This window comes from Neofelis nebulosa, chromosome 16 (assembly GCF_028018385.1).
Source record: "Neofelis nebulosa isolate mNeoNeb1 chromosome 16, mNeoNeb1.pri, whole genome shotgun sequence".
In the NCBI taxonomy this organism is placed as follows: Eukaryota; Metazoa; Chordata; class Mammalia; order Carnivora; family Felidae; genus Neofelis; species Neofelis nebulosa.
Window position 1 is genome coordinate 50,649,058 of NC_080797.1, and position 16,600 is coordinate 50,665,657.

Sequence of the window (16,600 nt, forward strand, 5' to 3'; positions counted from 1 at the left end):
TTGGCAGATAAGGAAAAAAAAAAAAAAAAAAATCAACTATTGGAACTGAAAAGCAAGTTCCGCAGCAAGTAATACATTCAATAAGCAATCAGTTACTACTATACTCTCAGTATTTGCAGCACATTATGAAAACAGAAGTTTGAGACAATAATCCTCACTAGGACAATGGCTATCAATTTTGACTGCATAATAGGATCACATAAAGACCTTTTAAAAAAAAGAAAAGAAATGCCTCTGTTCTGCTCCAAACCTAATAAATCAGAAACCATTGGAGTAATATAAGTCATTTTTGTTCACTGAAAATTTCTTTTGAAATCTAAATTTAATGCATTTTTGCTGATATGAACTCAATATCAGAAAAACTTTGAGAAAATAAGTATTATCTCTAAGAAATTGCTGTGAAATCCACACACTGAAAGCCAAACATATGATAAATGATGTAAACTACTCAAACCTAATTTACATGTCTACTTCTTTGGCCATGAGTCATTTTGGTTCTTTTGTTCTGTTGTCCATACAATTTTGACTTTGATGGATAGTGTAATTTAAAATACTATGGGGTGCCTGACTGGCTCAGTCGATAGAGCATGCAATTCTTCAGTCTCTGGATTATGAGTTCAAGCCCCACGTTAGGCATAGAACTTACTTAAAAAATATATATGTGTGTGTGTGTGTGTGTGTGTGTGTGTATATATATGTATGTGTGTATATATATATGTGTGTGTGTGTGTGTGTGTGTGTATATGCCAATGACCCAAAATCCTATTTAATGTAGATTCCCAATTTCTAGTCATTTCTGTACTGTGGTCATCTTATTTTGCCATATAATGCCCATGCTATTATTTGCTTAATACGTTTATGTAAGTAACTTTATCATTTTAATTATATTTTATCATTTTTATGTAAATATTTTAAAAGTAAACTTTATATCACTATCTTTTTTTTTTTTTTTAATATTTTTAATGTTTATCTTTGAGACAGAGAGAGACAGAGCACGAGCAGGGTAGGGACAGAGGGAGAGAGGGAGACACAGAATCTGAAGCAGGCTCCAGGCTCTGAGCTGTCAGTACAGGGCTTGATGCAAGGCTCGAACTCACGGACCGCGAGATCATGACCTAAGCTGAAGTCGGATGCTTAACCGACTGAGCCACCCAGGCACCCCTATATCACTATCTTAAATAGAAAATCAGTGTCACACTCCAGAAATAGGTCAAATAAAAATAAATTCAGTGAAAATAAGATATAATATCAAATTCTAGCTAAATAGTGTTGCCCTTTAAAGACTAGTGTTAAAGCCTGTTCTCTGTTAAAAAGAGAAGTTATTAAATGTTATATCAGCAGATCAAGTATTAGATTAGCACATTAATCTGTTTGGTTTTTTTTTTAGATGTTTATTTATTTTATAAAAATTTTTTTTTTTCAACATTTTTTATTTATTTTTGGGACAGAGAGAGACAGAGCATGAACGGGGGAGGGGCAGAGAGAGAGGGAGACACAGAATCGGAAACAGGCTCCAGGCTCCGAGCCATCAGCCCAGAGCCTGACGCGGGGCTCGAACTCACGGACCGCGAGATCGTGACCTGGCTGAAGTCGGACGCTTAACCGACTGCGCCACCCAGGCGCCCCAGATGTTTATTTATTTTAAAAGAGAGAGCACGGGCAGGGCGGGAGTGCAGAGGGAGACCGAGAATCCCACTGACAGTTCTTGGGTTTGAGCCCTGCGTTGGGCTCCACACTGACAGTGAAGAGCCTGCTTGGGATTCTCTCTTCCTCCCTCCCTCCCTCTCTCCCTCTCTGCCCCTCCCCTGCTTGCTCTCTCTCTCTCTCTCTCTCACTCTCTCTCTCTCAAAATAAATAAAACTTAAAATATGAATTTGTATACTTCTGAATTGTTTGAAGTTTTAAACAATTGCTGTTTTTAAAAATTTAATCCATAAGGTGAATTGGGCTGTAGAAACCTGGGTTTTATTCTCATTCTTCTTGCTCTATTAAAGGCACTGAAATTTCTTCAGAACTGGCTTCTGAAGGATCTACAAATTGATGGTATTCACCTGGTTTATAGATCAAAGAGGAGAAAGCATATAATAAAATGTTGATACAGTGTCTCCCTGTTTGGGCTAAAATTAGAGATGCTATAATTGCATTAAAAGAAACTAAAGCACCCACTGTGCTATTGCTATGCTGTTACTTGGAGTTTGTCTTTTAAATTTGATGTGTTTTTTTTCTTGGGTTGCAATTATTTACTTTATGAGCAGTGCCTTCAGTGATCAATTTTATCTACTAAAATGCATGTCAGTGTTTACTGAATGCCACTTGAGTTCTTCTACCCATGATCTTGTGTATCTCCTCAGATGCCTACGGGATCTTGTTTTACTGGTTAATTCCTTCAGTCTTTCTCTTTCCCCTCTCAGTTACAAATATCCTAATCTTCTAAAAACATTCACAATGCACATTCTCATAGCACCTTTCCTCCTGCTTCTCTGCAAGTCTTATCTTTCTGTTTTTCCATTACTAAACTTAGTAGCAAATAATTCTATGCAAGCAGTCTCTGCTTCTGGTACTGCAAAATCTCTTGATTTCTCTCTCATCATTCAGATTCAGTGTCCTTCTCAGATTCTTCCATTGCCTATTCTGTAAATATTGTTCTCTCATTGTTCTACATACAACATTTTCTTATGCTTTAGGAAGTCTCTTGAGCTCCAGAATTTTATATTTAGCCTCTTTTTCTGTCCTGAACACAGGACTCAAGTGTCTAGGTAACTCAAACAAGAATATTCCCAAATAAGCTCTTTCCCCAAATGATCCCATTAACTCACATACTTTACCTTATGAAAGTGTCAACTCCCATCTAGTTGTCTTCACCAGCACCTCAGGTTCTACTTTGGAATTATCTTTGCCTCTTTTTCATGTAGTTGTCAATTTTTTTCACCTCCTACATATCCTAAGTCCATGTTCTCTCCATCTCCTTATTTCTGAATCTAGCTTTATGGTATAGTAGCTTATCATCTCTTGCCTTGAATTATTGTAGGAGTCTTCTAACTTGTGTCTCAATTTTCAGTTTCTGTCTCTAGTCTTTCTGTAGTTTTAAAGCAAAAAATGGATTATAGTGTTCCCCTGTTTGAAACCCTCTCACAGGAAAATCCTGTGAATATAATGTTAAGTGAAAGAAAAAGAAACCATATGCTGTTTTTTAAATGTAATACATATTGGGGTGCCTAGGTGACTCAGTCAGTTAAGCTTCTGACTTTGGCTTAGGTCATCAGGTCATGATCTCGCAGTTCATGAGTTCCAGCCCTGCCTTGGGCTCTCTGCTGTCAGCATGGAACTTGCTTCACATCCTTTGTTCCCCTCTCTCTCTGCCCTTCCCCTGCTTGCACTCTCACTTTCTTTCTCTCTCTCTCTCTCTCTCTCTCTCTCTCTCTCTCTCTCAAAAATGAATAAAATAAAAAACATTTTAATAATAAAAATTAAAAAAATAAAATTTAATAACAACCAGAATGATAGTTCACATTTACTAAATGCCAGGCACTTTACATGTGTTGCTCATGTAATCTTTGCAATAACTCTAAGATAAATACGAATATTATCCTGATTTGTACTCCTGAAGAAACTGGAGCTTAGAAATTTACTTACTGTGAAAGGCCGAATAGCTGGTATGTCACAGCACTCCCCTTAATTCTAACTATGTACTCCATGCTATTTATTTTTTACATATACATACAAGTTTTCAGTCACAAACAAATAAACACATCAAAGTGTCAACTAATGCTAAATGCTGGAATCTGAATACTTGTAATATTTTTGTTCATATTTTTCTAGATTTCCTACAGTAACACTATAATCTGTAATAATAAAAAGAGCAAATATTTAATTTTTTAATATCAAAAAAAATCTTCCGTGGTTTTCAATTTTCAACAGAATAAACTCTAAATAATTTTATGTCGGGGGCACCTGACTGGCTGGCTCAGTTGGTAGAGCATGTGATTCTTGATCTCAGGGTTATGCGTTTAAGCCCCACATTGGGCATAAGATTACTTCAAAAATACATATATACATACATCACTCACTCACTCATTCATTCACTCACTTTGTGTTACAGAGTGCTTTGCAATACGTTCCCAGTCCACCTTACCAATACTATTTGTACACACCTCTTCCCCTTTGAAGAAATTAAAATTTAGTTATATGGTAAAATGTTCTTGGGGGGGCCTGGGTGGCTCAGTCGGTTGAGCGTCCGGCTTTGGCTCAGGTCATGATATCGCTGCTTGTGAGTTCGAGCCTCGGGTTGGGCTCTGTGCTGACAGCTCAGAGCCTGGAGCCTGTCTCGGATTCTGTGTCTCCCTCTCTCTCTGCCCCTCTCCTGCTCATGCTCTCTCTCCCAAAAATAAAGCAAAACATTAAAAAATATTTTAAAAAATTGTATCTTCTCTATTAAAAAAATGTTCTTAATTGGTGGTAGCTAACTATAGGAGAATTAGAAGCAATAGATAATTTGGGGATTCATCTTATGCCTTAATCTCTGACTTCATGATTTTTAGGATGCCAGCCCTGTTGTAATTGAGCCATCATCTATTCTGAATGGAGGAAAACACTCATTTGGAACAGCAGTACACTCTATAGAGCAAAGTGAAGATAGAATCGGAGGTGGCGGCCTCAGTTATATGAACACCACAGAGGAGAGATTTTCAGACAACATTTCTACTGCGTCTGAAGCCTCAGAAACGGCTGGCAGTGGTAAGTATGACTTGTTTCCCATAAAGTTTATTCAGGGTTACTTTTTAAAGAAGTATACTTTGTCAGAGAGTGTGCTTGGTAGGATATAATCAGGCTTTCATTCACAGAAATAAGTTTTGAGGTGGAGGGGGTGTTTTATTTTTTAATTTTTAAATTTCATTTAAATCCACATTAGTTAACATATAATGTAATAATGATTTCAGAAGTATAATTTAATGATTCATCACTTACATATAACACCCAGTGTTCATCCCAACAAGTGCTTCCTTTTTGTTGTTGTTGTTAAAGTTTATTTATTTTTGAGAAAGACAGAGACAGTGTGAATGGGGGGATGGCAGAGAAAGAGGGAGAGAGAAAATCCCAAGCAAGCTCTGTTCTGTCAGCACAGAGCCCTATGTGGGGCTCGAACTTACAAAACCATAAGATTATGACCTGAGCCGAAACCACGAGTCGGACACTCAACCAACTGAGCCACCCATGCACCCCTAACTAGTGCCCCCCTTAATGTGCATCACCCAGTGAGCCCATTCCTCCCACCCAACACCCATCCAGCAACCCATCCAATAAGTTTGCTCTCTGTATTTAAGGGTCTCTTATGGTTTGCCTCTCTCTTTTTATCTTATTTTTCCTTCCCTTTCTTTATGTTCATCTGTTTTGTTTCTTAAATTCCACATATGAGTGAAATCGTGATATTTATCTTTCTCTGACTGACTTATTTCACTTAGCATACTACACTCTAGTTCCATCCCCGTTGTTGCAATTTTTACAAATGGCAAGATTTCATTCTTTTTGATTGCCAATATTCCATTGTGTATATATACACATCTTCTTTATCCATTTGTCATTCAAAGGACATTTGGGCTCTTTCCACAATTTGGCTATTGTTGATAGTGTTGCTATAAACATTGGGATACATGTGCCCCTTTGAATTAGCATTTTTGTATCCTTTGGATATATCCCTAGTAGTGCAATTGCTAGGTTGTAGGGTAGCTCTATTTTAATTTTTTGAAGAGCCTCCATACTGCTTTCCAGAGTGGCTGCACCAGTTTGCATTCCCACCACCAGTACAAAAGTGTTCCCTTTCCTCTTCATTCTCACCAACATCCATTGTTTCCTGATTTCTTAATTTTAGCCAATATGATAGGTGTGAGGTGGTGTGAGGTATCTCACTGTGTTTTAATTTGTATCTCCCTGATGATGAATGATGTTGAGCATCTTTTCATGTATCTGTTAGCCATGTAGATGTCTTCTTTGGAAAAGTGTCTGTTCATGTCTTTTGCTCATTTCTTCACTGGATTTGTTTTTTGGGTGTTGAGTTTTATAAATTCTTTATAGATTTTGGATACTAACCCTTTATCCAATATGTCATTTGCACATATCTTCTCCCTTTACAAAAGTTGCCTTTTAGTTTTGCTGATTGTTTCCTTTGCTGTGCAGAAGTTTTTTTATCTTGATGAGCTCCCAATAGTTCGTTTTTGCTTTTGTTTCCTTTGCCTCCAGAAACATATCTATTAAGAAGTTGTTGCAAGTTGATGTCAAAGAGGTTGTTGCCTGTTTTCTCCCCTGGAATTTTGATGGTCTCCTGTCTTAACGTATAGGTTTTTCATCAATTTTGGGTCTATTTTTGTGTATGGTGTAAGAAAGTGATCCACATTCATTCTTCATCATGTTGCTGTCCAGTTTTCCCAGCACCATTTGCTAAAGAGACTGTCTTTTTCCCATTGGATATTCTTTCCTGCTTTGTCAAAGATTAGTTGACCATATATTCGTAGGTCCATTTCTGGGTTCTCTATTCTGTTCCATTGATCTATGTGTCTGTTTTTGTGCCAGTATCATACTGTCTTGATGATTACAGCTTTGTAATACATCTTAAAGTTCAGAATTGTGATTGTTTTTCCTTTTCCAGGATTGTTTTGGCTATTTGAGGTCTTTTCTGGTTCCGTACAAATTTTAGAATTGTTTGTTCTAGCTCTGTGAAGAATTCTGTGTTATTTTGATAGGGAATTCATTTAATATTTAGGTTGCTTTGGATAGTAACAATTTTAACAATATTTGTTCTTCCAATCCAGGAGCATGGAATGTTTTCCCATTTTTTTTGTGTCTTCAGTTTTTCATAAGCTTTCTATAGTTTTCAGCATATAGATCTTTTTTACCTCTTTGGTTAGGTTTATTCCTAGGTGTTTTATGGTTTTTGGTGCAATTGTAAATGGGATTGATTCCTTGGTTTCTCCTTCTGCTGCTTCATTATTGGTGTATAGAAATGCCACATATTTCTGGCTGGGGGCACCTGGGTGGCTCAGTCAGTTGAGCATCCGACTTTGGCTCAGGTCATGATCTCACAGTTCGTGAGTTCGAGCACCGCGTTGGGCTCTGTGCTGACAGCTTGGAGCCTGGAGCCTGCTTCGGATTCTGTGTCTCCCTCTCTCTCTGCCCCTTCCCTGCTCATGCTCTGTCTCTCAAAAATGAATAAAGTTAAAAAAAAATGCCACATATTTCTGTATGTTGATTTTATATTCTGTGACTTTGCTGAATACATGTATCAGTTCTGGCAGTTCTTTGGTGGAGTCTTCTGGGTTTTCCACGTAGAGTATCATGTTGTCTGCGAAGAGTAAAAGTTTGACTTCTTCCTTGCCAATTCTTTTTGATGTCTGATTGCTGAGGCTAGGACTTCCAACACTATGTTGAACAATTGTGGTGAGAGTGGATGTCCCTGTCATGTTCCTGACCTTGGGGGGAAAGGTCTCAGTTTTTCCCCATTGAGGAAGATACTAGCAGTGGGTCTTTCATATATGGCTTTTATGATTTTGAGGTATGTTCCTTTTATCCCTATTTTCTTGAGAGTTTTTTTATCAAGAAAAGATGCTGTATTTTGTCAAACAATTTTCTTGCATCTATTGAGAGGATTGTGTAGTTCTTATCTTTTTTGTATTACTTGTGAATATTGAACCAGCCCTGCAGCCTAGGAATAAATCCCACTTGATCGTGGTGAATAATTCTTTTAATGTATTGTTGGATTTGGTTTGCTAGTATCTTGTTGAGAATTTTTGTATCCATGGGGAAATCTCCTTTTGTGGGATCTTTGTCTGGTTTTGGAATCAAGGTAATGCTGGCCCATTCACAGAAATAAGTTTTGAATGAAATGGTCAATTATGTTTCTTGAATTCATTAGTAGCTTTACAAAGAGAAGCTCTTCTATATTCTACTTCATTAATCTCTCAATTTGAAAATATATTCACTGATTAAGCCACTTCTCTCCATATTAAATTATTTTGTCGGGTGCCTGGGTGACTCAGTTGATTAAACATAGGACTTCCGCTCAGGTCACGATCTCACAGTTTGTGAGGTCAAGCCCCACATTGTGATACTCTTCAGATACTCTTCCCCATCTCTCTGCCCTGTCCCCGCTCACTCTTTCTTTGTCTCTCTCACTCATTCTCTCACTCTTTCTCTCTCTCTCTCTCTCTCTCTCTCTCTCTCTCTCTCTCTCTCAAAATAACTTAAAAAATATTTTGTTAATAAGTTTAGATTTAAGAAGACCATTTTTGAGAAAAGTCTAAATTTCCATCTCCAAGACTCTCTCTGCTTTCATTGGATTTAACACATCCTCATACCAGATTCTACAGACATTTCAGGCCAAAACTGGGGGATTATTTTGTAAAACTATTGACAAAAGTCATAATGCTTCCCATAATCCCCCTCACTCCTTGGTACCTATCTAAAATTCAGTGTTTCTATACATTTGGATGAAATGGCTTGATGTTTTTGTGGCCCAACTGAATTGAGTTGATCCCTGTTACTCTGCTGATAACAGTAGCAGGACTCTTAGACTTACTTTCTTGTTATTTCATCTTTGAGATCTTTTTTCCTTTCCATGGAGGGAGCATTCAAATTGGACAGAGCTAGCATCTTCTCTACAAAGTTCTTTGTAGAATCTACTCCTTGTTCCCCATCTGACATTATAGTGATCACTTAGCAGCCCTAGAAGTGCTCCCTCTCATGAGCCTTAACACCAAGATTATTTCTTAACCCTCTTAAGGTCCTTTTTGATATGTGCTCACTCTGACCTGTGCTATCCACAGGCTAAGCAGTGCCACAGATAGGAGATTTAAAGTGATTGATGGCTAGAACGTTTACCCTAGATTAACCTATAGTTTAGACTTGAAATACCTTAAAATACCATTGAGGTTCACAACTCTAGGTCATCATTAATCATTTTTCTGTGTGCATCTTTCTTTTGTAACCTGTATGTCTTCCTTTGAAATAAGTTTATTAGGAAACCATTCCTTCCCCTCTGGTACTCTTCTATTCTTGTTTTAGCTCCTTCCCTTTGGTTTAGAGACTTCTCCTCCTCCTCCCCCTACCCCCTATCCCTACCCCTTACCCCTTCTTCTTCCCCTCTTCCCCCCCCCCCCTCTTTTTTTTAATACTTCTTCTTATCACCATTATCTACTAAGAACATTTGGAATGTGTTTATACGTGGAAGAGAAGAATTAGAGGTGACTGTGTGAGAGCCCAGCTATTTGGCCATACTTCTTTTTCTGTCAAAGGATGTGTAATTCTTGTGACTTACTAGATATTTTTGGAGGTTGGCCAAATGTCCATTTGATGACAGTTTTTAAAGCTTTTCTTCCACCTAGTGTTATGCTAGGTGTTTTCCAGAAAAAATACATGTATATTTCCTATCTTCTACAGAGTTATCAGAATATTATACTGTACTGACTGACATGCCAACACAAAAATAGCATAATACATGGACACTGAGTTCATATCTTCAAGCCTATGTGTAATAACTAAAAATAAAGAGATTCCATCCTCTTTTCCCTTACAGGCTTTCTGTATTCTGCCACACCAGGGGCAGATATGTGCTTTGCTCGACAGCATAACACTTCTGACAACAACAACCAATGTTTGCTAGGAGCCAATGGGAACATTTTGTTGCATCTCAGTCCTCAGAAACCAGGGGCTATTGATAACCAGCCATTAGTAACTCAAGAACCAGTAAAGGTAAGTGATTTGACATCTACTTAAAATAATTCTCTTTCAAGTGGCAAATAAATTTCTTTCTAGGGGTTTTAACACATAGCACAACATTTATACATTCATGATTCACTTAATTAACCTGGTGTAGATGGATATCTCTGCATAGTACACATCTGTGAGAATATTTTATGATTTAGAGAATATTTTATGATATAGAAGCAGTAGTAATCTTTAAAGTATTCTTGGGGCGCCTGGGTGGCTCAATCGGTTAAGAGTCTGCTCAGGTCATGATCTTGCAGTTTGTGAGTTTGAGCCCTGCATCAGGCTCTGTGCTGACAGCTCAGAGCCTGGAGCCTGCTTTGGATTCTGTCTCCTTCTCTCTCTGCCCCTCCCCACTTGTGCTCTGTCTCTCTGTCTCTCAAAAATAAATAAATGTAAAAAAAAAAAAAATTCTTAGGACAGCTACTGTGAAAATGTAATTTTATGTGTATGTGGATTTTTTTTTCCTAAAATAATATTTTCTACTGTGTTTGAAAGAAATCTGTGAAAACCAGTCTTATTTCCAGATGCTCTAATGATTTTTCAAATAATTTGCCTTGAGTTATCTTCCTTAAATAATTTATTTTGAAAGTTAAAAATAAAAATCTCTTATAGAAAATTCATTTTTTTTCCAGTAACATAAAACTGAGTCGTGACATATGTGTTTGTTCTCCTGTGTCTAGGTTATGTTAAAACACAAGACTCTGTAAAATACTAAAAATACTAAAAATCAACATTTGTGTTCCATTCTTTCTAAGGCTACATCGTTAACACTAGAAGGAGGACGATTAAAACGAACCCCACAGCTGATCCACGGAAGAGATTATGAAATGGTTCCAGAACCTGTGTGGAGAGCACTTTATCACTGGTATGGAGCAAACCTGGCCCTTCCTAGACCTGTAAGTATAACTAGTAGTGCTTTATCTAAGGAACAGTCCTAGTTTGGGTCTTCTGTTACTTTTCTATATGAATTTCACTATCTACAAATTAGTTCTTACCTGTGACAGCAGAATACTCAGTACCTGTAAATTAGTTGAACAAAATTTATGTTCCTTTTACATGTATTCATTCATTTGTTCAGACATTTACTGAGCACTGTATTAGGTACCAACTCTTCAGTGATGTGTTTATGGGAGTGTGTGGCTACATGGAGTGGAGAGAATAGTCACTGAATTAAGTAAAGTCAAGGATATTATGAGGCTAGGCTATTAAATAAGTCATCCACATAAACACAGACTTTAGGATAATGCAGGACTTAGGCTGAGCAGAAGTCTGAAAGCCGGTGCCAAAAAGTTCAGTGAATATAGAGGAAGTGGTGTAGTAGTTACTTCTGAAACTGTAATTTGCATTAACCACACAGGCATCCAGTTAGGGATTGATTCTTCCCATAGCTGTTGGTAGATTTTTGTGTTTTGTCTTTTTGAAGGAAGGACACAAAAATGATCACAACAAATGATAACAGGAATTCAAGGCTTGTGAATGCTGATTGTTGCCATTACTAGGATGAGTCATTCAGAGCATAAATAAAATGTTCTAAAATAATTTAAAAGACTTGAAGTATATAATATCAAAATATTAATGAGTTTACTATACAACATCTGTTGTGCTTATACAGTAAACAACAGGACTCATTACCCTGAATACTTTGCATTGTCAATGCAGTAAAATACTATGTAAAAAGGTTCTTTTTGTAGATCAAGAAACACTCTCCTTCATACAATGTCTGAGATAGAACTTTCTTTTTTTTTTTTTTTAATTTTTTTTTTTCAACGTTTTTTATTTATTTTTGGGACAGAGAGAGACAGAGCATGAACGGGGAGGGGCAGAGAGAGAGGGAGACACAGAATCGGAAACAGGCTCCAGGCTCCGAGCCATCAGCCCAGAGCCTGACGCGGGGCTCGAACTCACAGACCGCGAGATCGTGACCTTGCTGAAGTCGGAGGCTTAACCGACTGCGCCACCCAGGCGCCCCAAGAACTTTCTTTTTTTAAGCGTTTATTTATTTATTTTGAGAGAGAGCGTGGGCTGGGGGGAGGGAGCAGAAAGACAGGAAGAGAGAGAGAGTCCCAAGCTGACAGCATGGAGTCCAGTGCGGGGCTCAATACCACAAACCATGTGGTCATGACCTGAGCCGAAATCAGCAGTTGGACACTTAACTGACTGAGCCACCAAGGCAGCCCCAAGATAGAACTTGCCCCAAGATAGAACTTTCTTATACTAGGAAAGTTTGCATGGATGAGATACAGTTACTTAGATCACTTCTAAAAAGAGTAAAATCTGCTATAAAGCTCTAGTGTACAATTTTGATGTTGATTTTGAGTTATTAATAATTATGTTTATTAAAAATTGTGTTTAAGTTGGAATCAGGAATTTATTATTGTGTTTCTTGGCTCCAAAAGTTTCCTACTGTATTTGTCATCAAGACCCCTAGACAGATACATATAAATATGAATATACATAGATATATATACTATATGTACTTTATTCTTTATCTATATTCTTTATATATACTTTATTTATCAGGAGGGGGGGTAGTCCTTCAGTTAGTCACTTAATTTCTGGGACTTTCCTGCTGTATCTTTTTTTTTTTTTTTTTTAACTTTTTTTTTAATTTATTTTTGAGACAGAGAGAGACAGAGCATGAACGGGGGAGGGGCAGAGAGAGAGGGAGACACAGAATCGGAAGCAGGCTCCAGGCTCTGAGCCATCAGCCCAGAACCCGACGCGGGGCTCGAACTCACGGACCGCGAGATCGTGACCTGAGCTGAAGTCGGCCGCTTAACCAACTGAGCCACCCAGCCGTCCCTCCTGCTGTATCTTAAAAAAAATTTTTTTAATGTTTTTATTCATTTTTGAGAGACAGATACAGAGCACTAACAGGGGAGGCACAGAGAGAGAGGGAGACAGAATCTGAAGCAGGTTCCAGGCTCTGAGCTATCAGCACAGAGCCCAACACGGTTGAACCCACGAACCTTGAGATCATGACCTGAGCCAAAGTTGGACACTTAACTGACTGAGCCACCCAGGCACCCCTTAATTTCTGGGACTTTCCTGCTGTATCTTAATATTCTATATCTACAGGGAAAACATTGTTGATAATTATGTTTGACACATATATACTTTGATGTTTTAGAGGCTGCCTAGATTTGGATTACCAGTGTTCCAATCTCTAAATCCCAGTGTCCTCCTCTGTAAAATGAAGATAACAATATCTACTTCATTAGAGTTTTGATAATTAAATAATATGTATGATTAGGACAGCATCTGATTTATAGTAAGTGGTCAGTAAATATTGACTATTGCTAATATTATCATCATCATCATTATAATTATTAAATGAGTTTTTCAGAGCCCCATGCAAGGTCATGTTTTTACATTGAGGTCAGACAAATATTAAAGTAATTTTACTAGATCAAAGCTGCATTTTACTGGCTTAATAGTATTTTTTTAATCTCTAAATTTGCCTGCTTACAGGAAAAAGTGCTGTAAAAAAATTTAAATATGGTGTTTTCAGGTAGAGAATACTAAATGTATTGCCATGGCAAGGTTAAAAATTAATGTTTTTCACCTTCATACTTATATAAGTCATACTATTTATTTAAATAATATCTTTGGGGCACCTGGGTGACTCAGTCAGTTGAGCGTCCGACTCTTGATTTCAGCTCAGGTCATGATTTCACAGTTGTGAGATCGAGCCCGACATTGGGCTCTGCACTGAGTGTGGAGCCTGCTTAAGATTCTCTGTCTCTCTTTCTCTGTCTCTCTCTCTCCTCCCCCCCACCCACTCTGCCCTTCTCCCCTGCTGTGCTCACTCTTTCTCTCTCTAAATAAAATACAAATTATTAAAGTATATAGATACATATACACACCAAGGGGGCACCTGGGTGGCTCAGTCAGTTGAACGTCCGACTTCAGCTCAGATCATGATCTCATGATTTGGGAGTTCCAGCCTCACGTTGACTCTCTGTTGACAGTGTGTACCCCGCTTCAGATCCTCTCTCTCCCCCTCTCTCTGCACCTTCTCTGTTCGTGCTCACTCTCTCTCAAAAATAAATAGGGGAGCCTGGGTGGCTCAGTCGGTTAAGTGTCCGACTTCAGCTCAGGTCATGATCTCGCGGTCTGTGAGTTCAAGCCCCGCATCGGGCTCTGTGCTGACAGCTCAGAGCCTGGAGCCTGTTTCGGATTCTGGGTGTGTGTCTCTCTCTCTCTCTCTCTCTCTGACCTTCCCCCGTTCATGCTCTGTCTCTCTCTGTCTCTAAATAAATGTTAAAAAAAATTTTTTTTAATAAATAAATAAAATATTTTAAAAAAATATTTAATTTGTACATGTTGTACATGCTCAGTGATAAGTGACACACACAAAAAAACAAAGAAATAAAAATAATGCCAAATCCTACTACTTAAAAGATAACCACTATTAACATTTTGGTGTGTATCTTTCTAAGCAGTGTGCATTCCTCTGTGCCTACTCATACATATACATATGTAAGTAGATATGTGTGGGTAATTTTATGAAATTGAATCATCTTATACCTGATGTTTTGTGACCTGCTATTTTCAATCTAACATAGATGCTGTGGATATCATTCTAGGTCAGTAAATCTAGATCTGTACCATTATTTTCAGTAATTGCATAGTGTTCCTTTATATACTTTGCATACATATACACTTGCATATGTACATAAATCATAATTTATTAACTAATCACCTACTGATAGGCATTTAGTTTGCCTCTAGCACCTAATTATTAAAAAAAATTTCTGGAAAAAAAAATTTCTGGCGAGCGTTTTCTTTCCCAACATGGTGTGGTGATCTCTTTACGGTAAATTCCTGCAAATGGAATTGCATCTGTTGTTTGCAGTTGTCACTGAGGTTAAGAAGTTTAAAGACAAGAATAATTAAAATGTAAATAAATGTGTTTTGTATGTTTGTACATAAGAATTTGTTAATTTGTAATTTGCTCACGAAAGCACTTTTATCTTGGCAAGCAAGATGGGCATTATAAAAACTACTTCATTATCAGTTCAGATTCTGCCAAAGGTATGTTTTTATATAGCTTTACAACTACAGATACTGTTAGTATTTTTTTTATTTAAGTAATCTCTCCCTACCCCGAGACCAAGGGGTAACATGTTCCTCTGAGCCAGGCAGGTGCCTCAGACTGAATTATTAATTTTTCCTCAAATCATGTAAAACTGAAACCATAAGAATGATGGTTGGTTTTGTAGCTGTCAGCGCCTGTTTAGAAGTGGACAGACTTCTTCTAGCAGTCTTAGAGGAGAATACCAGGGAGAGAGTTACTGCTTATCATTTAAGTAGGATTTGAAAAACCTCCCAAGTGGAGCTTTTCGAGTGCCATACTATAGCCTGTCAGAATTTTAAGAAAAAGTACTAAAAGTGTGGTTTGTATCATTGTTTTTATCTGGTTCTTTACTGCCCCCTCTTGGTGTTGAAAAATGCTCTATTGCAGAAAACACTGGTTACTAGGGCAGAGGGAAATAAAATAAAGCCTGATCACTGGAGACTGTTAAACATTATGTAGGGTTTTATGTTTTAAAGAGTGTTAATTCTGCTATCCTTTTGGAATACTAATTTGATAATGTTCAACTCTTAAAATTCATAGAGCAATATTTTTATAATGAAATGTTTTCCTGTATCTTTGGGCTGGCAAACACATTATTGCAGGGGATTACTGAGAAATTCTGTTTCTTTTTTTTTTTTTTTTTAAGGTTTATTTATTTTGAGAGAGAGAGTACAAGTGAGAAGGGCAGAGAGAACAAGAGAGAGAGAGAGAATCCCAAGCAGGTTTCGTGCTGTCAGCACGGAGCCTGATACTGGGCTTGACCCCACAAACCGTGAGATCCTGACCTGAGCCAAAATCAGGAGTCAGATGTTTAACTGACTGAGCCACCCAGGTGCCCCAGAAAAATCCTGTTTCAACAACATAAGTCTTAGTTTTGTACATCCAATGTAGTTGTTTTAATCATAGACAAAAATACACTGAACAAACCAGTTACACAGTAGAACATAGATAGCAAATTTTTTTTAAAGGTTTTTTTTTTTTCTTTTTTTTTTTTGAGAGAGCAGGGAAGGGACAGAGGAGGGAGAGAATCCCAAGCAGGCACAGAACCTGATATGGGTGGGGCCTATTCTCATAAATGGTGAGATCATGACTTGAGCCAAAATCAAGCCAGTCGCCCAACCAACTGGGCCACCCAGGTGCCCCTAGATAGCAAATTTTTATATGAAAACATTTTTTTTTTTTTTTAAATTTTTTTTTTTTTCAACGTTTTTTATTTATTTTTGGGACAGAGAGAGAGACAGAGCATGAACGGGGGAGGGGCAGAGAGAGAGGGAGACACCGAGTCGGAAACAGGCTCCAGGCTCCGAGCCATCAGCCCAGAGCCTGACGCGGGGCTCGAACTCACGGACCGCGAGATCGTGACCTGGCTGAAGTCGGACGCTTAACCGACTGCGCCACCCAGGCGCCCCTATATGAAAACATTTTTATCCTAAGTAATATAATAAATAAAAATTGAAGCAAATTTATTATATTCTTTATTAAAGAAATAAGGTGTTTTCAAATGATGTCCAATGATAAGGTTTTATGAGAGAAGCACATTCATAGGTTTCTGAGAATATTGTAAAATAAATGTTCATACATTTCGGAGAATATCTTATGAGAGAAGTACGTTCATACACTTCTAAGAAAATTGCTACGCTTTGGCAAAAGGACTTGTAGTTAATGATACGACCTTCCATACTTTTTGACTTATACCTCTAGTCCTAGGAATTTGTCCATGGAGCTCCTGGGTGGCTCCGTCAGTTAAACGTCCAATTCTTGATT

At 37.8% G+C, this 16,600-nt stretch overlaps 1 protein-coding gene across 2 annotated transcripts in view; it reads left to right on the plus strand.

Annotated features, from left to right (window-relative positions):
- The window catches only part of USP32 (ubiquitin specific peptidase 32), a 250,843-nt gene that overhangs the window by 190,131 nt on the left and 44,112 nt on the right, over window positions 1-16,600 (plus strand). For both annotated transcript variants that reach the window (XM_058705725.1, XM_058705726.1), the window contains exons 13-15: window positions 4,539-4,734; window positions 9,563-9,738; window positions 10,512-10,652. In XM_058705725.1, the coding sequence (XP_058561708.1) occupies window positions 4,539-4,734; window positions 9,563-9,738; window positions 10,512-10,652 (513 nt within the window). The remainder of the gene's footprint in view (window positions 1-4,538; window positions 4,735-9,562; window positions 9,739-10,511; window positions 10,653-16,600) is intronic.